The sequence below is a fragment of the Squalius cephalus genome, assembly GCF_949319135.1.
Source record: "Squalius cephalus genome assembly, chromosome: 22".
NCBI lineage: Eukaryota > Metazoa > Chordata > Actinopteri > Cypriniformes > Leuciscidae > Squalius > Squalius cephalus.
In genome coordinates this window covers 30129392-30151276 of record NC_137143.1, presented here as the reverse complement: position 1 = coordinate 30151276, position 21885 = coordinate 30129392, and the positions used below count along the sequence as shown (strand labels likewise).

The window sequence follows — 21885 nt, the reverse complement described above, 5'->3', positions numbered from 1 at the left end:
GCGGGTGGCAGGCTTAGCCAACACACAAAATCATCACTAAAACACTTAACACAAAACACGCATTTTCTTTTATTACGTGTTATAATACCACATGTCCTAATGCATACACCCGATTAAATAATAACTGACTCACATAAAAACAGAATTTTATATAAAACAAAGTAGCAGGCCAACTGGACTGTCAAAATAAACCTTATCATTTCCAATCTGTATAAACTAGCATTTCTCTCATCCAACTAAACAGCTCTAGAATCATGTTAACACGGTGTTCTTGTTTGCACTTGGCAATCTTATCTCAAACCCTGCAGGTGATGCAATTGCTGCAGTTGCAATCATACCGGTACTTTTCCTTAAAGGTGCTGTGTGCAATTTCACTACTGTATTTTACTGTATAAACCCTTGACCAGTATTATCAAATGTAAGACATACTCATTATTCAGAAAAACATGTGCCAAAGCACTTATGTAAACATGCAGAGCATTGTTTTAGTCCTATAAGACAAATATATGAAGACAAAAGAACAGTCTGAAGGAGAAGGATTTTCAGAGCAAGTTGGAAAAAGAGCAGAGTAAGGATCAAGTGAGGCAGAGAACGAGAGTCTAGTTAATAATTTGTCAGCGACTGTGGTGGATCTAGCCAGCGTGTTGACAACGAGCCCAGTGTTCTCTGGGTGCGCTGATGGAGATTAGAGTTGGACTCATCCAACCATTCACGGGGGGAGAGAGAAAGAGAGAGCAAGACGAACATGAGGGGTCTAGTGAGAGCGGGGGGGTTTGGATGCAACACAAATGGAAGTTCAACAGAACAAGGCAGTGAGTCCACAGGGAATCAGGCTAGAACAGCATTCTGGGAGATCTCAGGACTAGCTTTCAGCACTCACACACTCTCTATACTGCTTCCAAATGCAACTGTGCACCTTCTCTGACGTTGGTAAACTGATGCTCTTTGGAAGAGTTTCCTCATGCATTTGTTCTTTACTGAAAATACAATCCTACACACCACAACAAGCAGTAAACCTAAGCAATAGCGGCGGCAGAACATTCTTACGCAAGCTGTAAAATCTCAGGCTTAAACTAGACACCAGGGAACAAACCAAACACACATGATGTTGACAGAGTAATTATCTGCTGATAGGACAAACAGACTCATAACCGGTCACATCTCCGTTCCCTGAACGCAGGTACATTTAACCCATGATATCAGCTGTCCAAACACACTCTGCCTACAGAGAGTACCCTTGTACGGCCCCGAGGCCATCAGCGTCCACCCACGCATGTCTTTTTTGCCCTCTCTGTGCATATCACTAGATCCGTATGCCTCTATCACTCATTTCCTTAATCAGATTAAATGAACATGTTCAGCTGATAAATGTGCATTAACCTTCTTTACCTTGTGTATATATGTTTGTTTATCGGAACAAACAGTAAGAGCATGCGGTTGTTAACCACTTTAATGAGCAGCACTCTTGAATATTGTGCAAGCAGGGCACATCAGGACGCATGCTAAGATGCATACTCACCCCATGTTCACTGCATGCAGTTTGCACTGTTCTGCCACCTAGTGGCTTCCTGTGGTGAAACAAGTGTGCGGTATACCAGATGATATGTGAAAGGTCAGTGCTTATGACCGTGTTAAAGGATTTGTATGTAAAATAGACATAATCTTTCAAAGAACATACAAATGCACTTTCTTTTTCACGATGTTGGAAACTTTTTAAATGCCAATGGATGAATTAAAAGTCTGACTACAGAAAGTGTAAGAGTATTCACTTCAAAAAGTGTTAAGAAACATGGTGTATGAGGGGCAGCCTAGTTATTAAGGACCTGGGTTGATAACTAAAAATTTACGTGCAAGCCCTGAAAAGGGTTATACCATTATTCTGTTGAAAAAGGCACTTAAAAGTATGACAAACAAGAAAATGTTTTGACAAACTAAATTAACTTTCCTATGTTGACAAACAAATAATTTTGAGGCCAGATACATGTTTTATCTCCCCCTAAATGATGCAAATGAATACTTTGAAATACCTTTCTTTTTTTTTTCTTTTTTTTTTATTTCTTTTTTTATTTATATAGCGCTTTTCACAACATAGGTTGTATCAAAGCAGCTTCACAGTAATAAATTAAAACAATACATCAATGTTTGTTTCTAGTGGAACGTCCACGTTTGGTAATGCTGATCAATGGTATCGTTGATTGATTAATTCAATTAAATATCCCCAAATATCCCCAACTGAGCAAGCCAAAGGCAACAGTGGCAAGGAACCGAAAAACTCCATCAGGTGACCTAATGGAGAAAAAAAAAACTTGGGAGAACCCGGGCTCAGTCGGGGGCCAGTTCTCCTCTGGCGTTTATGAACTAGAGACCGGATTTAACTGTAAGATTAAAAGTATTATATAAATGCCTGGCTGAAGAGATGCGTCTTTAATCTAGTTTTAAACTGGGAGAGCGAGTCTGAGCAACGAACAGTATCCGGAAGACTATTCCAGAGTTTTGGAGCTAAATGTGAAAATGCTCTCCCTCCTTTGGTGGATCTGGATATCCTAGGTATGACCAAAAGCCTCGAATTTAGTGATCTTAAAGAGCGCGATGGATTATAGGGCGATAGAAGATCGGTTAAATAGACTGGAGCTAAGCCGTTTAGGGCTTTATAAGTCAGTAGCAATACCTTGTAATTAATACGTGACTTTATAGGTAACCAATGTAGAGATGATAAAATTGGTGTTATATGATCATATTTTCTTGATCTAGTAAGAACTCTAGCGGCGGCATTTTGGACTAACTGTAGCTTGTTTATTGAGGATGCAGGACAACCAGCTAATAAAGCATTACAAATTACTGCCACAATAACAACCTGTTGTACCACTAAAGCTACCAATGTTTTTTTATGACAGTGAAGCGGACATGACCAAAAAAGTCTAAAACTACAATTTACAGTGTTCTTCGAGTCACTGACAGTCCAAGATGGTGTAGCTACTGTAGATGCCAAGATATTGTCCTGTTTTACTGAGTATGTAAGGGGGGAGGTTAATGTGTGTGTGTGTGGGGGGGGGGGGTTAACATAGTTTTAATGAATCAACTATAAACCTCCATGTTTAATGCAGCCTCAGAGCATAAAACAAACCGCAAATGTGCAGCTTCATAGTAACTCATCCAAACTCACACCTACGCACACACCTGCTCATCAACACCTACGCATGCAGGAAGAGGGAAGGTGGAAGATCCACCTACGCATGTTTAAAACACACCCATGCGGCGCACTCGAGGAAGGCCGTCCAAACATGCAGCTTCTTCTGCAACAGGGCAACATACAAATACCCCTATGCTGACATCTACATCTCAACATCAAACCCAAAACAAACCTGTCAGTGACCTTCTTATCTTTAAAAAAAGAAAGCATATATGTGCAATATACGTACAAACTAAAGAAGAGAGAAAGCAAAAGTAAATGATCAAAGGTAGCAAAAAGCTTCGAGGCAGATTAAAAACGGGATAGATGTTTGTGTGCCTTTACCGGTTGATGTCAAGATCTCCAGGGAGATAAAGAAGTTTTTGTCCCTTTTTTCATTTTAGAAAATACCTTGCTTACTAATCCTCAATTAAAACACCATTTAGACCTCTGCTGGTTAGTGGCATAAGAGATATAATGGATTAAGGTCGGCAGAAGCGAGAGAGATTTTAAAATGTCATATCAAGTTGCAAGGGAGCTTTTGCTCCATTTCTATAACAGAAATATGTCTCTATCCAATAGATCTCTCAAATGTTTCTCATTTCAGTGAATTAACTATTTATGTCATTCATAATTGACAGATTAACTCATAATTAACAGCTCATTACACGAGGCCAATCATAAAGATGAATCTATTCATCATCTGGATTCAATCCGTTCAACTACAATAATCCTGTTTGAGATGTACAAAATAAGATATAAACAAAAACTAACACCAATGAAAATGTAAGAGAAAAATGATACACACCCTACTCCAAATGTATGCAAAGCACTTGTAAACTTGTGGCTAGGACGGGAATTCAATGTAAGTTCATCTTAACAAGAGTCAAAATTGCATGCAAATATCTGACCGCTAGTTTTGACATTATACGCCTGATGTTACACTTATGCAAACCCATTTAGCGCCCACAGTATTAAGTAGAGTATGTATGTGACTACATAACTTGCAAATACAATAGACACGGAATAGAAATCCTTATTTTAATATTCAATAATAACCATATGAGTTTAAGGTCACAAAATCAATTCTATCAAATCACTGATAGGTATGTTTAAATTAAATGGGCTGGCCATTAAGTCGTTTAAAGAGTAATATAAATACTTCCTTAGTTCTTGCTGTCTTTCAATGTTTAATTCGCCATTCATGCATGGACTGTAATCCATCATGAAACACTTTCTATCAAATCCACAAACAAATACTATGGAAATTTCTGTATGAATGCATTGTGCAAGTCACCACATTTCAATTGTTTATTCAACACATATTTTTTTGTACCAGATCTCTTTTCTGTGCTTGTGTTCTCTCATTGCACTACAAAGTGTTTCTGAACATACAAGTACTGTGACTGGGAAACAACACCCAGATTTCCTTTGACTCATATATTTTATTTAAGTACACAAACAATAACTTTCTACCCAATGCATAAGAAACTCCTCTGACCTTTGCTGCAAACAGATCTTTAGTAGCTTTGCAGTAAAAAGCAGCAAGACAGCAAAATAAGAAAGCAAAAAAAAATTAAGTTTAACTTGGTAGTGTCTTAAAAACAGTGCTGAAAAAAACAATGAGATGAAGTTCAACTGGAAAGGACCAGCTTTTAACAAAATAGCACAGAGTGAACAACACCTTATACTTCAAAAAAAACAATGTCATTTGAAACGTACTTGAACGTTGAGGTGAGACCAGAACATTTCCAAGTAAAGACGGACTGAAACTTGATGTTGACCCTTAATTTACAAAGCAAAACACCTGCAAGCTGATCGCAGAAGTGTGGGGTGGGGCATATTACTCACATACTCACGTGTTGTCGGTTGACCATCTAACCATCATAATCTCTCTGATGAGATGATGAGCCACTGAGAGAATCACAACACATCAAAACAAGAAGAGCCTAAGCAATACTTCCACTGAGGTCAGTCCAGCTATTTCACTTTCATTTATCAATTTCCATGATACATATCTTCATGCTTCCTGGATGGTTTACCCTCCAGAATGGCTAAGGAGTGGACACTTCTGGTGCTCTGTGGCATTCTGGGGTCTGGATTCAGCAAGAATCCATCGTGGTTTGAGAACATCTCAACAAATCTTTTCAAATCCCCTGGAGATATTCTGATAGGAGGACTTTTCCCCATTAACGAACTCACAAGCGAACTGAGCAAACGGGCGAAGCCTGACGATCTTGAGTGCAACAGGTAAAATCTTTGAGGAAGCCACGTAGTCTACAAAATTTTTAAAAGCTTTTCTCCTTGAAATCACTTTTAATCCTTCTGTTTTGGCAGTATAAGCACATTTGGTCTGTCTCTCGCATTGGTGATGAAGTTCTCTGTGGATGAGATCAACTCTATAGAGGATCTTCTACCAGGAGTCACACTAGGATTTGAGATTTACGACTCATGCATGCAACCAGCCGTTGTCATGAGGCCTGTCCTCCAGTTTCTCACAAAGGAATCAACAGAGGAGCTGGACATCTCCTGTAACTACACTAACTACAAGACTCGTGTTATAGCTATCTTAGGCCCAAGCAACTCTGAGTTGGTCCCGGTCATTGGCAAGCTGATTGGGTTTTTTCTGATGCCACTGGTGAGTTGCCATGAAAAGTGTTAGAGGATGAAACATAAAATTTCATTAAAAAAATTTCATTTGGTTCTAACTTTTTAGTTCTAAAATTACCTTATCGCATACAATGAAAAACCAAAAATACTGTAAAAAGCGTAACACTTTACAAAAAGGTTTCATTTGTTAACATTAGTTAAATATATTCGCTAAAATGAAATAAAAATAAACAATCCTTTTACCACATTTATTATTCTTTTATTAAACACATTTTTAAAATCCAAAGTTGTATTTGTTAACATTTGTTGATGCACTGTGAACTAACTATGAACAATTATATTTTTACTAACATTAACAAAGATGAATAAATGCTTTAAAAATATATTGCTCATTGTTAGTTTATGCCAGGGTTTCTCAAACTCGGTCCTGGAGGGCCACTGTCCTGCACAGTATAGCTCCAACCCTGATCAAACACACCTGAGCAAGCTAATCAATGTCTTCAGGATCACTAGAAACTTACAGCTAGGTATGTTTGATCAGGGTTGGAGCTAAACTGTGCAGGACAGTGGCCCTCCAGGACCGAGTTTGAGAAACCCTGGTTTATGCTATTGTAAGGTGTTACGGTAAAAATAATTCATTTTTTGGGGGGAAAATATATATTTGTAGCAAATATAATGCATGTACTTTTACCTGATATATTGTTGGAATTGTTTTTGTAAGCAAAAATCTTAACTAGCAATTTCATACTCAATCTGGGATGCTCTCTCTGTTTTTTCTTTATTTTAATTCCTGTTTTAATTTATCTCTAATTGCCTGATCTTAGATTAGCTATGGTGCCACCAGCGACTTGTTCAGTGACAAAGACACCTTCCCGTCCTTCATGCGCACAGTTCCCAGTGATCGCTGGCAGGTTGCGGCCATGGTGCAACTTCTGAAGGAGTTTGGGTGGAACTGGGTGTCAGTAGTAGGTAGTGACGATGAATATGGACAGCAGGGTCAGCAGCAGTTTTCCAGCATGGCCAATGAGGAGTCCATCTGTGTGGCATATCAGGGTTTGATTCCTATATACAGTAATCCAGAGCCAATGATAAAAGAGATTCTCGATCGTATTGTGGACGCCAAAGTGGGGGTGGTGGTTGTTTTCTCTCTCCCCAAGCCAGCCAGAGACTTCTTCATAGAGGTAAAAAAATAATAATAATAATTGTTTGCAACTTTAAAAGGGCCATGTTGTGCAAAAAAATTATTGATCTTTTGCAGTACAGGAGTTTGCAATGCTATACAATTATACTGTAGATTCAGAACTGTAAACTTTCTGGCCAAACCAAAAAAGACCATTCAATTAGAAGTTGCAAAATAGCCTCGTTCAAAAATTGTTGGATTCCCAAATATATTAACATGACACCAAGCACAACTAATTTAAAAGAGGCTTTATTTTATTGCTATCCCTTCAAAAAGAAGCACAAAGCTGTTCTTCCTCTTTGGTGAAACAAGCTGCCAACCTCACATCACAACTTTCAAGAAAACACTGCTTACCAAATCTACAACCATAAACAAGAGCACTTACTTTAAAACTCGCATTGTGCACTACAAATTTTGCTCACTGTTTTAACAAATTGCTTGTGATTTGTAAGTCCTTTCGGATAAAAATATCTGCTAAATTAATAAATGTAAATTAAAGTATGGGGCTGTTACTCATTTCGACCTGCTAAGAGGATGTTCACATAAACATTTAGGGGTTGTTCAAACAACATGTTTTCTGTTTAAGAGTGTAAGATGCAGGACAGTGGAATGGGAAAAAAAAATGCAAGGTCTTTCTTGAGGCATGTTTAAACTAGAGTAAATTGAGCACTGCCGTTTTTAGAACGCTGTCACGAGACGCGAGACATCCATCTAGGGCAGGGGTGGGCAAACTTTTTGGCTCAAGGGCCACACTGGGTTTTAAAATTTGACAGAGGGCCGGCCCAGTAGCAGATTATGAAACACGATCTCATGAAAGTGCATATCTATACCACAAATTTTATTTCTCGTGCCATTTATACACGAAAAATGTTTTTTTTTGCGTGCATATGCTACGCACTGTAAACCCCTTGGTTTGGATTAGAGGTGAGGAGTGCGTGCCTATTACACGCCATAAAGTGCGTATCATATGCACGCGAAAACTGCGTTTCATAAGCACTACAAATACAATTCGACTATACAAATTTATTTTAAGTATAATAAAATAAAACATAAAAAGCAAAGGCAGATCAGAACATTTAATGAACAAAAACGGGTTTCTGTTATGTTAAACGGCAGACAGGGGAGCGTAGTTGAAAGCCGGGCGATAAAGGTCGGTAAACGGAATCAGTCAGGATACATCCACAAATCCAGAAGAGGAAAGAAACTAAATAGCAGACAAACCAAAGAAAACTAAACAGGTGTGCAAGCGGTTACCAAACATTTTTTTTCTCTGTGAGAAAAAAACAGACAACAGACATCTCAACAGACATTTACATCGATAGTCTGGCGTTATAATTTATTTGCTTTTGGTGTACTGTGGAGTGGGTAAAACTGTTTTAATGGCAGGCTAGCAGTTACCGTTGACTCGCGCTAGCCTAGCACCGGCGAACTATGCAACTGGGAGGACTGGGTGAAAATTTTTTAAAACTGTCTTAACTGATAAATAACACCCAGGCTAACTTGGAAATGAGGTCCGATGTCCAAAATCCTGAACCACCCCTTTAAGGCTCAAAAAGAGAGTAGAAAATGGTCACAAAACTAAATTATGAAACTATATAGCTGCCGGAAATATTATAAGTGGGCTTCAGGGAAAAATATTAATATGTAATTCTTGTTCTCTTTTTTATTCATTCTTTATATTCTGAATAAGCATGTTCTTGTCATCACTACCTGACCAGGTAATCAAACGAAACATAACAGCCGTTTGGGTGGCAAGCACTGGATGGTCTCTGAATGATGGTGTATCCACTCTGCCCGGCATCAACAGAATAGGCACAGTCCTGACGTTTGCAGACATCACCAGACCTCTTGACCTATTCACTCCCTATATCCGTGAGCTCTTCAAAAAAATGGAGGAGACACATATCCCCCAGGAGCCTGATACAGAAATCTCCCCTCTGGACAACCCTTGCCCAGGTTGCAGCTCCCTAAGCCAAGCCAACGTGAGCATGGTAGAGGTAAAACTTGTGCAGCGGTCAGCTTTCAGTGTGTATACTGCCATGTACTGTGTTGCATACGCACTGCATGACTTGCTCGGATGTAATGCCACCCGCTGTGCTCTAGATCCCAAGACTGACAAAGTCTATCCATGGCAGGTAATCACACGCAAGCATCTCTTTCTGTAAATCTGCTTGTTTTAGCCTACAAGATTAAGAGTATACTAATAGAACAATATATGATCTTTCCTACAGCTGTTAAAGAAACTACAAAAAGTTTCTGTAGATCTAGAAGGACTCAATTTTCAGTTTGATAAAGAGGGTAATCCAAATTTTGGCTACGATGTTATGCAATGGATCTTTAATGACACCACTGTGTACTTTGATGGAATTGGATACTTTTATCAGAACCTCACAATTGATGAAAAAGACATAAAATGGCACACGAAAAACGGAAAGGTACGAATGGGACAAATATTTGTATTGTAATTTAAATTGCTTCATATAACTTGTTTTACAACCAGTCAATAGTTTTGACACACTTTCTCATGATTACAATTATTTTTATAGACTAATAATATATAATGCTTATATATGAATTTCTTTAAAATGTTTTTGAAACATTTTACTGTTATTTTAACTATTATTCTAAAATGTGTAAAATTGTAATAATAGAGAATGATTAGGTGTGTCCAAACTTGTGACTGGTTCTAGTGTACATCACAGAGCCTGCACCTCTTGACAAATGGTCTCTGTAACAGGTGCCAATGTCCACTTGCTCCTCAGACTGTGGGATAGGACAAGTGCGCAGAGTTAAAGGCTTCCACTCCTGCTGTTTCGACTGCATTGACTGCAAGGAGGGGACGTTCCTAAACAACACAGGTGCGCGACTACTAGGGTCTGAAATGAACTTTTCCATTAAGGGCCAATATTTGCCCACAGGAATGTATTTCCAAGAACATTTTTAAGAATGTTTAACAATGCTTTATTCTGTTCAAATGTTGAATAATCCCATAATTATGGAAGCTTGTTTCCGCCACAAAATAAAACATTTTAAAAGATAATTGCGACTTTTTATCTCACAATTGCGAGTTTACATCCCGCAATACTGACTTTATTTCTCAGAATTGCGATATATAAAGTCAGAATTGCGTGAAATAAAGTCGCACTATATATAAATAAAGTCTAAATAAATTCTGACTTTTTTTCTCGCAATTGCGACTTTATATCACGCAATTCTGACTTTATAACACATAATTGCGAGTTTATATCTCGCAGTTCTGACATCTTTTCTCACAATTGTGAGATATAAAGTCCAATTCTAAGGGAAAAAAAGATTTTTTTTTTGTTGTTTTTTTTACCTCAGAGTCAGAATAGTTTATATCTCACAATTCTGACTTTATAACACGCAATTGCGACTTTATATCATGCAATTCTGACTTTATATCTCCCAATTGCGAATTTATTTCTCAGAATTGCGACTTTATATCTCGCAATTGCAACTTTATTTCTCAGAATTGCGACTTTATATCTCGCAATTGCGACTTTATTTCTCAGAATTGCGACTTTATATCTCACAATTGCGACTTTATTTCTCAGAATTGCGACTTTATTTCTCAGAATTACGACTTTATTTCTCAGAATTGCGACTTTATATCTCACAATTGCGACTTTATATCTCAGAATTGCGATTTTATATCTCGCAATTGCGACTTTATTTCTCAGAATTGCGACTTTATTTCTCACAATTCTGACTTCATATCGCGCAATTATGAGAAAAAAAAAGTCAGAATTGTGAGATAAAAAGTCGCAATTATTATTATTTATTTATTATTCAGTCAGTGGCGGAAAAACAAGCTTCCATACATAATGTTATGAGATTAGAGCATTTTTAAATATCCAACATAAATTATACAAAATGAAATTCCCTAAATGCATTTTTGCCCCTAGCCCATTCATTTCAGACCCTGTTTTCAAGTCATTCTAAACAATCCGAATAGGGCTGTTAATATTTGCTCTTAACATACTTGCTTTATCTAACATGCCTGTAGCAAATAGAAAAAGCATGCATTTATGAGCTCTTTGTCATTAGATGTTGACTGACCTTAATCTGCCTTCTCTTTTGATTGGAAGATGACATCCAGTGTAGATCATGTCCCAATGGCCAGTGGTCCACCCTACGAAGCACAAGCTGTGTCTATCCCATCTATAATTACCTGGACTGGAGCAACCATGAGTCAATCGGACTCATTCTGGGAGGAATTTTGGTGCTGGCATTAAATGTATTGGTAGGGGCTGTATTTTTCATGCACAGAGGAACTCCACTGGTGAAAATTGCAGGTGGACCGTTGAGTGGCCTTGCTCTGTTGAGCCTAGTGGGAGAATGTATAAGCCTGGTGCTGTTCCTGGGTCAGCCGGGAGACGTCATGTGCCGTCTGCAGCAGCCACTAAACGCCTTTTTTCCAACTGTGGCCCTCTCTGTCATTCTGACCATTTCCCTTCAGGTGATCATTAAAAAAATTAAAAGCCATTTTCATTTATTACAATTAAATAAATAATAAAAAAAATTATGTAATTGCAATACTGATATAATTTAAATGTAGTCCTGAAATAAAACCAAATAGAACCACTGTATTAAAACAAGAAATGCAACAAAAAATAAATAAAACAATCAAGAAATGCAACAAAAAAATAAATAGGCTAAAACAATCTACTGCCATCTTTTACTTACCAGATTGTGTGCGTCACAGAGTTCCCTGAAAAGTCTTCCGATCACCTGGAGAACCTACGAGGACAAGTAAGCTGGTTTGTGATTCTGGGATGCTGCGGGCTCCAAGCGGGACTCTGCGGTTGGTACGCCCGAGAAAGTCCCTCCCTGACCCAATACGTGGACAGTTTGGAGGTGAACTATGTGCAAACTTTTCTGCGTTGTCCAGTGGAGCCCATGTTAAACTTTGGATTGATGCTCGGTTTCAATGTTCTTCTGGCACTGATGTCATTTATGTCCACCTTCATGGCTCTAAAGCCGCCAGGACAGTATAACCTGGCCAGAGATATCACCATCTCCTCCTTGATTTACTGTGTAATGTGGGTGATGTTCATCCCCATCTACACAAGTCTAAATGATAAAGAGAAGTCTATTGCTCAAGTAGGAGTAAGTTTACTTAGTAACATTGGGCTGGTAGCGGCCTATTTCTTCCCTAAATGCCACCTGTTGGTCAAACACCCAGAACTCAACACAGATGATCACTTTCGTACATTTTTAGAAGGGGTCCCACCAGCACCACCTGAAGAAAGCTAAAAACAATTGCTAAATTATTAATATGATTATTATTGGGCTCTATGGTAAACCTGGTTACGATTGGTCAATCGCTGTAGTTTGTGGTCAAATATTTTTGTATAATGATCCTTTCTTAGTTCTCATTTAAAATCAACGTCAATCAATATTTTAATTTATCTGGTAAGCAGTACCTGCATTATGTTTTATTATATATATATATATATATATATATATAATACTGGACATTCAATTTTGCAATACAATGACTTTTAATAAAATAAAAGGAAAATAGTTATTGTCAAATAGTTCAGAATTTTTGTTATTTCTTGTATGACTTCTGATCCTTTCAAATGCTTCTTTTGAATTAAAAACAAAAAATAAATAAATCCGAAACGAAAGTCTCTTCCTTTCATTGGTCTCGTGTTTGTGAGAAACAGCGCCACCTGTAGATCGTTTTTTCTACTTTAACTTTGTATAAAGAGGAGGAATAAGACTTGTCAAATAAAACCACCTGAAGAGTGATGACAGTACAAGGTAAAATAAGCCTTTAATTGCCTCAACATATTCTACTGTTATCAGAGGCAGTGATCATCACTAATAAAATAAAGCTGATTTAATTCATTTTAATTTTTTAATTAAAGGGACACTTCACCCATTTGCATTAAGCTTTGCATTGTTAGAAACCCAGTCATACTATTGAATGGTCGTGCAACACTCTCTCATTTTCCCCTGAGACGGGAGAAATCTGTTATTTACCTCTTACACTTCCTCCTACAATGACGCAAAAATCGTCATTTATCGTCATTGTAGGAGGAAGTGTTAGAGGGGGGGATTTCTGTTAAGACTACAGACACTAGTTTCTCATCTTTCCCAGGGTGGGGCGCGCTCACGCTACAGACCTATTACAGATCAGTGGGTGGGACTTTACTCTCTGAAACTGAAAGCAATATCCTCCATCTTGTTTGAAGCTAAGCTAACAGGCGCTGTGGAGACAGATGCAAAGTTATGACAATAGCGGAGGAGAGTGCTCAATATGATATAGAAGAAGAGGATTTCGGAAGTCTGATGCTTGAATCAGGTGTTTGTGGCTACCTTTACAAGCCGCATTATAGCGAAGAGCAGCCGAGGCAGAAGACCTGCCTGCCGCAGACGAGGAGCCCGGACTGGCTCGAGTTAGGGCGGACTGGTGGCGCCGGTGATCTCACAATGCAGCTACGAACCGCTACGAACACAGAGATAGAGTCCGTCTGCGGCAAAGAATTTCAACGATGACAATTTCTCCTGGACGAAATCTCTGAATCAGACGAGGACACGGACGTTTGTGTTGAGAACTATCCTAGTTTCGCACCGCATATGTTCTGACTGAACATCCAGGTACCATGCAATAATTCACCTTTTCGAAAGAAATACAAACGAGGAGTAATGCACTATATGAGTTCGCCAACTAACTAGACATTTTGTGTGAATGTGAAATGAATGTGAAATGAATTTCAAGCTCTGGTAGTAGCTAGCCTTGTAGACGGAAGAGTGATTTCTCTTATAGGCAGATATGCGCTTTCTGGATTAGTGGGAGTGGCTTGCGGAGCTGTGCAATGTGGTGCATTGTGGGAGTTGTTGTCTTTCATACAAATGCGTCCTGAAGTTATTTTTTGTCTTTTCTCGGTCACGAAGGCACCAAATTCAAAAATTATTTTACATTTCGACTACATATATGACCCACTTTAAATAAAAAACAATGTTCAAATGGGTGAAATGACCCTTTAAATTTAATTTTAATTAATACATAAAATACATAATACATTTATAAAGCGACGAGAATACTTTTTGTGCGCAAAAATAACGACTTTATTCCACTTTTCATTTCCTTCTCTCTGGGCCTCTGGTCTTTTCACGTAGTGTTTTTGCGCAGCGCGTCTGTGTTGCACGTCACCACGTATCACACATGACCAGCGTCGGCCAATAGTGAGCCTACGTGGTGACGTACAACACAGACGCGCTACGCTTAAACACTACGTGAAAAGACCAGAGGAAATGAAAAGTGGAATAAAGTCGTTATTTTTGTTTATTTTTGCGCACAAAAAGTATTCTCGTCGCTTTATAAACTTAAGATCGAGCCACTGGAGTCACTTGGACTATATTAACGATGTCTTTAATACATTTTCTGGGCCAGCAAGTTTCAGTCCCTTAGAAGCCTATAGAGGAGTTAGACAACTCTCAGATTTAATCAAAAATATCTTAATTTGTGTTCCGAAGATGAACGAAGGTCTTACGGGGTTGGAACAACATGAGGGTGAGTAATTACTGACAGAATTTTCATTTTTGGGTGAACTATCCCTTTAACAGGCAGATATAAAATAATCCAGGTCTGACCGATTAATCAATGCAAGCAGCAGCCGCTCACACACCGACCAACAGTAACGGACGTATTTTCAAACTTAAAATAGGCGCGCACATTATCATTGGGCAATTTCCTGAAAGACAGACAGATTAACCAATCATGCTCAAAGTAAAACGGTGAAAGAACCAATAACAATAGTTTCAGCGATTTAACATAGCGAAATGTGCATAGTGTAGTAAGTTTTATTTGAAGTCTATTATTAAATTAATTGGTCAAATGACATGACAGTGTATAATAACAATGCAATAATGCATGGTAAACTATGGTAAACAAACAATAATGCATGGTAAACTATTAGGCAAGCAGACAAAATTGTAAATCCAACAAAATCACATAAGGCAAAAAGTTTCTGCTGCACTGCTCTCTTGAGGGTGAAACTATTATTGTTAATAATGATAATAATTATATTTTAACATATACATTGAAGAGCTGTTATGATCAAAATATCATTAAATGCTCATTTCTAAAGGACTCTTTCACAGCTCAAATACATACACAACGTATGTCAAAATGCACATTGTGTGGAGTATTCATGTGTAACCCCTCCACCCAGGTCCTACTCGCCCTGCTCTGTGCAGGCCTCGAACCCGGGTCTGAAAGTCAGGCGCTCTAACAAGGAGGCTAAAGACTGCAGCCTCTAGCGTCTGTCGCCAGAGCGCCTATTGAGATCAGAGGAGTGAGGTTTACTCGCACAGCAACTACTAGCTGGCCTCCGTTACACATGCAAACACAGTTGTTACTGTATGTCCTATGAAAACGTAAGTTAGGAGAAAATCGGATGTGTAACAACATGTAATATAATGTTAATAAAAAAAAAAATCACTCACTGCTTTTGACTTAATCACTTTTATCTTTAATATGAATCAATTTATATTTAAGTCATACAGCGTAGATTATACAGTGTTTTTTTATTTTTACATTTGATTATTCAATTTAGTATTTCTTAGTAGCCTACATGTTAAATAAACCTAGGCTACTGTACCTGAAAAACTTAAGTTGACTTCATTTGTATATATTTTTTTCTGTTGTATTTGTCCTATTGGTTTTTAATTTGCTTTTTTGTTCCAATTTTTATTATAAAAAGTAAATAAAATTGCCTGCCTTGCTTTATTTCAGAAGACTGCCAGTCATGTGTGCAATGATTGCAGTCAGATTAATAATAATAATGGGTTGACTAAAATTAAAAGAAAAACTAAATAAATTTCAAGGTTCACATTTCATTCAGTGGGATTTTTTACCTCAAGAATCGATTTGAATCGAATCCGAAAGATTCCAACACCTAATATTTTGATACGAAAGTACATCATCACGTAATCAAACATATCAGACCATATAGTAGAAAATATATAAATTATTAAAAAAATCAATAACATGTAAAAGAATAATGCAAAATAAAGAATGATGATTACATTAATAATATCAATGACTAGAGAATTCATAAAGAAGATATTAATAAGATTCATAAAACAAAATAATTAATTAAATCAATAAAAAACACCAATCAAAAGAATACATTGAATATTTGAAGGCAAATCATTTCACATAGGCCTACACCACTTGTAATTTGTCATTTCTTTTGCAAAATCATGAGTAGCTGCATTTGAAGCAGAATACAGCATTAAAAATAGTGTAACTGATGCAGTGAGAGGAGTATGCAGATTGCGAGGGCAGCGAGGCCGAGACCGAGAGAGACATGGTTCAGGATCAATGTTGTTCTGGAGGACCTGGTCGCTAAATCATGCTGTCCAGCCATGTTAGCATTTCGAGTCTGCAAAAAACAATCAAACTGTCAAAGCATTTTTTATTTCATTCTAAAAATCTCATGTAATTTCATAGATCATTGTTTTTGATGCCTCCAAATGCAGTTATCCAGAGCTGTAACCCTAATTATCCTGTAATCTCTGGTGTAAAAGGAGAATCCATCTGTTTGATGAGATGACTATGACATCTAGAGATAATGAGAATAATGAATAAATGTTAGGCTTGTTCGACTTCATGCAGCTCTGCGCAGACCGATCGGCGGCTGACTTAAAGCAGTGCATGCCGGTTAGAAATTTTGTCCGACTTGATACAGCGCCGACACCACGTGACTGTGACGTATGCCATCAAAGTACCGCGAGAGCGATTCGAGAGTAGCCGGAGAACTCAGCCAGCGCAGCTTCTCAAGAGCGGCTGCACGAGGGCTGATGACGACACAGCTGTTCCACGATTGGCCGGATTCACCGCATGACAACGATCACGTGTGTTTCGTGTTTATTCGAACACCTTTAGTTCCTCTAAAGCTCTCAAATCAGTTTATTATAACAGTAAACACTCTTTTCATGTCGTTGTCATGTTATATTGTGTCATGTTTATCAAATAAAACTGATTAAAAACGTAGACTCCACTTCATTGATAGTAGCTTATGTTGAACTTTATTCTTGTTCAAACAGACGCTGTATGAAGCAGTACATATTGAATGAAAATGTCTCTGAAACATCTATTATTTGGCAAATATTGCATTCATTTCACTTCAGCTGTGGTAAAGTATGCAAACACCACGTGAGCGGTCACCACGGGAACCAGAAAGTGTCCGACTTCACGTCTCCGTTTGCAGCTCCTCCCCGCCTGCACGCGGCTACTCTCGCCGATCGGTTACATCCAGCCACAGCCGATGTCGAACACACCTAGTGTGAGAGGGGGAGTGGCCAGCTGTGCAGTGTCAGTGTGAGAGGGGGAGTGGCCAGCTGTGCAGTGTCAGTGTGAGAGGGGGAGTGGCCAGCTGTGCAGTGTCAGTGTGAGAGGGGGAGTGGCCAGCTGTGCAGTGTCAGTGTGAGAGGGGGAGTGGCCAGCTGTGCAGTGTCAGTGTGAGAGGGGGAGTGGCCAGCTGTGCAGTGTCAGTGTGAGAGGGGGAGTGGCCAGTGTTGCTAATAAATTGGATGGAATTTAAGTTCTGTTGCTTTTATATGAAAATAAATATAATGAACAAGACACCCAAAGTAGCCTACTTATTTAATTCCATTCCAAATACATGTTTATCAGTCTTTTTTCTTTAATACAGACATGTGTTTTTTTTCTTTCTTTTTTTTAAATAAAAATGACATTGCATAACCCATAGAGATCGCACTGAGATAGTTTGGGAATATTACCACATAAAACATGATATCAGAGTTTTAAAATCAAACATTTTAAATAAGAGCAATACATCACGGTTGTTTAAACCAATGAACATCAAGCTGTGTCGTCAGCAAGTCGTTTCCCATCATGCTTTTGATCAGCGCAGTCAGTGGAGAGCAACTGCGCTCGACTTCAGAATCCGACAGGTGCGCCTTGCGCTCGCGAGAGATTTTTGACATACGTCAGCATGACATCAGAGCAAGGCGGACCGCACTCGGACACATTTCTAACCGGCATGCATCTCGCGCTGATCACCGGTGATCGATTCTGCGCAGATTTTGCTCATCTCAAACAAGCCTAGTGTGAGAGGGGGAGTGGCCAGCTGTGCAGTGTCAGTGTGAGAGGGAGAGTGGCCAGCTGTGCTCACTCAGTGTGCAGTGTGAGAGGAGGAGTGGCCAACTGTGCAGTGTCAGTGTGAGAGGGGGAGTGGCCAGCTGTGCAGTGTCAGTGTGAGAGGGGGAGTGGCCAGCTGTGCAGTGTCAGTGTGAGAGGGAGAGTGGCCAGCTGTGCTCACTCAGTGTGCAGTGTGAGAGGAGGAGTGGCCAACTGTGCAGTGTCAGTGTGAGAGGGGGAGTGGCCAGCTGTGCTCACTCAGTGTGCAGTGTGAGAGGAGGAGTGGCCAACTGTGCAGTGTCAGTGTGAGAGGGGGAGTGGCCAGCTGTGCAGTGTCAGTGTGAGAGGGGGAGTGGCCATCTGTGCTCACTCAGTGTCAGTGTGAGAGGGGGTGTGGCCAGCGGCTAGAGCGGCAAAAGCCAATGTGTGCTTCTTATACCGATATATTTCATGATATCTTTTGCATTTCTAATCCAAACAACGTCAAACTTGGCACTGCACTTACTTGTGCCTGTAGCAAGACACCTGTCAAGTTTGAAATCCATCGGACTAACGGTTCAAGAGATATGCGAATAACAGACATACAGATGGGAAATATCATAGCAATATTAAGTAGGGTGTCCACCTTAGAGATGATCTCCATATTCATAATGAAACCATCATATTTTCATGTTACAACTGTAAATCTATATTTAATTATTATGGGATCTCATTCAATGCTTTCAGAATCTTTACTTTTTAAAATCATTTGTTTATGTATTTTTAAAGTATATTTTTATATTACCATATTTTAATGACAGTATATTTAGTGAACAAAAATGTATTATTTTATTAAACAAAATAAACCGAAAATTGTGCAAACTTTGCTAAAGTGATTATTTTGAAAAAGTATTAATTTAGACATTATTAAAAACATATTATTTTAGTTGAGTATTTAAGTATTTTTTTCATTAAGTATTTTTTGTCGTTTGCCCCGTGCTGGTTTTACCCCGTTTGGAACAAGTGAGTAAATGATAACAGAATTTTTGGGTGAACTAATCCTTTTACTTGCAACACCCTTGACATGGTTTTTATTCATTTGTAAATATATTCAGATAGTGTTCATCCTAATGCATTTAAGTCATTATATTACAGTTTACTGTTAAAAAAAGTAAAAAAACAACTTTTTGCCAGTAAATTCCTGTAAATTCTACGGTACATTTTTGTAGTCATATCTCAAGCTATATATGAAGTGAGAGCGAAAACTTACAGAGATAGAGAAGATGAGGGCAGCGATTCCCAGTGGGAAACAACAACACAGCATAGTAAAGATGGAGTAGCACAAGTAATCCGGCAAATTAACAGGTGCTGGTGTGGAGGTCATGAACACAGTGGGCTGAACCATGACCCCGCTGTGAACTGGACCTTGTGGATATATAGACATGCCTGGCAAAGGCTGACCCATCCTGGGATGCGATTGATCCTGCTCATTTATTGTCCCGATTGTTGGTCCTTGATTGTACATTTCTTCTCTTGTACTCGTGATCTCTTTGGTTTCGTGCTTCTTGCTGGTGAATCTGGAGATTAAGTGTGATAATTGCATCATTTTAACTGAACATTACAGTAATAACCAGTCGATCAAGCGAGAATAGTATGGCAAAACATGCACCTTTAATTAAAGTGAGGAGAAAAGATTTCCTATCTTTTGTTGTTGATGTCCAAAATCATGTCTTAAACTACAGGATTCTGCTGAAAATTCATCTGCCATTTGGTAGAAGCTCATCAAATTAGATAGATGTCAATATGGACAGTTTGCGTGATGCTAGTGTTATTTTAGTATCATTAAGATCCTGTTATAGTTTTACTTATATCTATATTTTTCATTTTAAATTGAATTAACGTTTTAGTAATTTTGTAGTGTTGTTGTCATTTTTATTCATTTTTTTAAAATATATAGATATACACAACTTATATATATATATATATATATATATATATATATATAGTTTTTATGTATTTTTTATTAGTAATACTAATTAAACTTAATAAAAATGAAATTAAATAAGTTTTTTAATTTTTTAGGGATGGTTCACCCAAAAATAAAACTCATTACTCATTAACAAACTCATTAAAAGTCATTACTCACCCTCAAGTTGTTTCAAAGTGTATGAGTCTCTTTGTTCTGTTTGTTCTGTTGAGCTGTACGAACTGTTTGTTCTGCTGAACACGGATGGAGATATTCTGAAAATTGTTGGTATAGACACCCATGACTTCAAGAATTCAAGTTATTCTTGACTAGCAACAGTCTCTTGATTCCTGATCATCCACCTGGGTGGGAACAGTTTGTGTCGGGAGGGCCGCGAGCGCCTGGATTTCCTTCTGGAAATAAAGCGCGACCTGGTTATAGCTGCACTGGTCTGACGAAATAAAGGCCATGCTTCATACAGATGTCTTTTGTTGTTTATTTTTGTATCTCTCTCTCTCTCTCTCTTTTCAGTAGACACCGTGAAAACTACAAGAAATAAAAAACATATATTCAAATTATCCATTTCTCAGTTACAAGTCTCTCGTGCCAATGTCCGATGATATGCAAGTGAATGTTGCAACAGAAATACGACAAATCCAATCAACATCATGGATAGCACATCACATTGTGCACGTAAAGTAATATAAAACAACATTATAAACATTACGAAATATATAAAGGTAAATTACCGTGTGTGCCTCTCAAACCATGCAGATTAGACAATTATTTTTCAGCTTTGATGTGAAAAAATAAACTATACGTATACCCAGTCAACACTATGATCTCACAGTGATGTCACCATGTGGTCACAACGCCAGCAATCTGAGTTCACAGTGTTCTAAAAGTGTAACCTCACAGCGCTCTCACTGTGTGCTCAAACTATGACCACAATATGAGCTCATCCCAGCTAGAAATGTTATTGTTCTATGAATGTTTTGAGAGCATTATGTTATGTTCTTGTAATATTTTCTGTAGCTAATTTTATTTTTGTAACCAGAATGTTCTCCTAAAAGGTAGGATAACACTCTCTATAAACATTTCAAACATGTTTAGTGATGACATTGATAGAATATTATCCCCCCTAACATTCTTAGACAGTTATAGCGGGAAGTTTCGATGTTTAGAAATTATGTTTAAGAGGTTTACATGTTGAAGTTTGTTTGAAGAGTTTGGTCACCATTGTAGAGGTCAGTGTTTGCTGTAGTTGGGCTCTTTGGTCTTAGGGCTGGGCGCTTTAAATCGTGATATTGTTATGCGCATCTCGTCAGTAAAGCCGGTTCCTTGATTAGTAGTAAATCGCCATCACCTGCTTTCAGATGGAGCGGCATTGACTACAAAGAGCCGTAGTTAACTGACAAGCTGAGCCATATCGCACTAATATCGCGGACGTATCGCCAGCGATAATTAATGCGATATGGCTCAGCTTGTCAGTTAACTACGGCTCTTTGTACACAGCAAAAACTCCAGTGTTAAATTAACACTCCTGGGAGTGTATATGAGTCCACACTTAAGAGTGTTGAAGTTAATGAGATATAATTAAGTGATTAATTTTGTGATGATTGAACATTATTGAAGTCACCTGATGTTAACAAGCAGAATCACTGAAGGAGAAAATCTCAAATTGTAAGTTACCGTTATGACGATCAATGGCTGCTTTAGTTGGGCTCTAGGCCCATATATTATTAACTTTAGATTTTGTTTGGCTGTTGTTTCTGAATTATAATCACCAGTTGAACAAAGAATAAAGTGATTTGATGATGTTGATTATGTTATGACAA

General features: G+C 38.2%; 1 protein-coding gene across 1 annotated transcript; it reads left to right on the top strand.

Moving 5' to 3' along the window:
* Positions 1-5085: 5085 nt before the first annotated feature.
* On the top strand, positions 5086-12259 carry tas1r3 (taste receptor, type 1, member 3). The gene is made up of 9 exons (XM_079857952.1): positions 5086-5139; positions 5219-5419; positions 5507-5807; positions 6604-6960; positions 8678-9094; positions 9191-9394; positions 9697-9817; positions 11069-11439; positions 11670-12259. The coding sequence occupies exons 2-9, from the start codon at positions 5220-5222 to the stop codon at positions 12234-12236; spliced, it is 2538 nt and encodes an 845-aa protein (XP_079714078.1). The 5' UTR covers positions 5086-5139; position 5219; the 3' UTR covers positions 12237-12259.
* The last annotated feature ends 9626 nt before the right edge of the window (positions 12260-21885 follow it).

Excerpts from the sequence above, each read along its gene's own strand:
- tas1r3 (XM_079857952.1), top strand. The coding sequence starts at position 5,220 with ATGGCTAAGGAGTGGACACTTCTGGTGCTCTGTGGCATTCTGGGGTCT. Across the intron at positions 9,095-9,190 it reads ACAAAGTCTATCCATGGCAG|CTGTTAAAGAAACTACAAAA; the intron begins GTAATCACACGC and ends TCTTTCCTACAG. Across the intron at positions 9,395-9,696 it reads GGCACACGAAAAACGGAAAG|GTGCCAATGTCCACTTGCTC; the intron begins GTACGAATGGGA and ends TCTCTGTAACAG.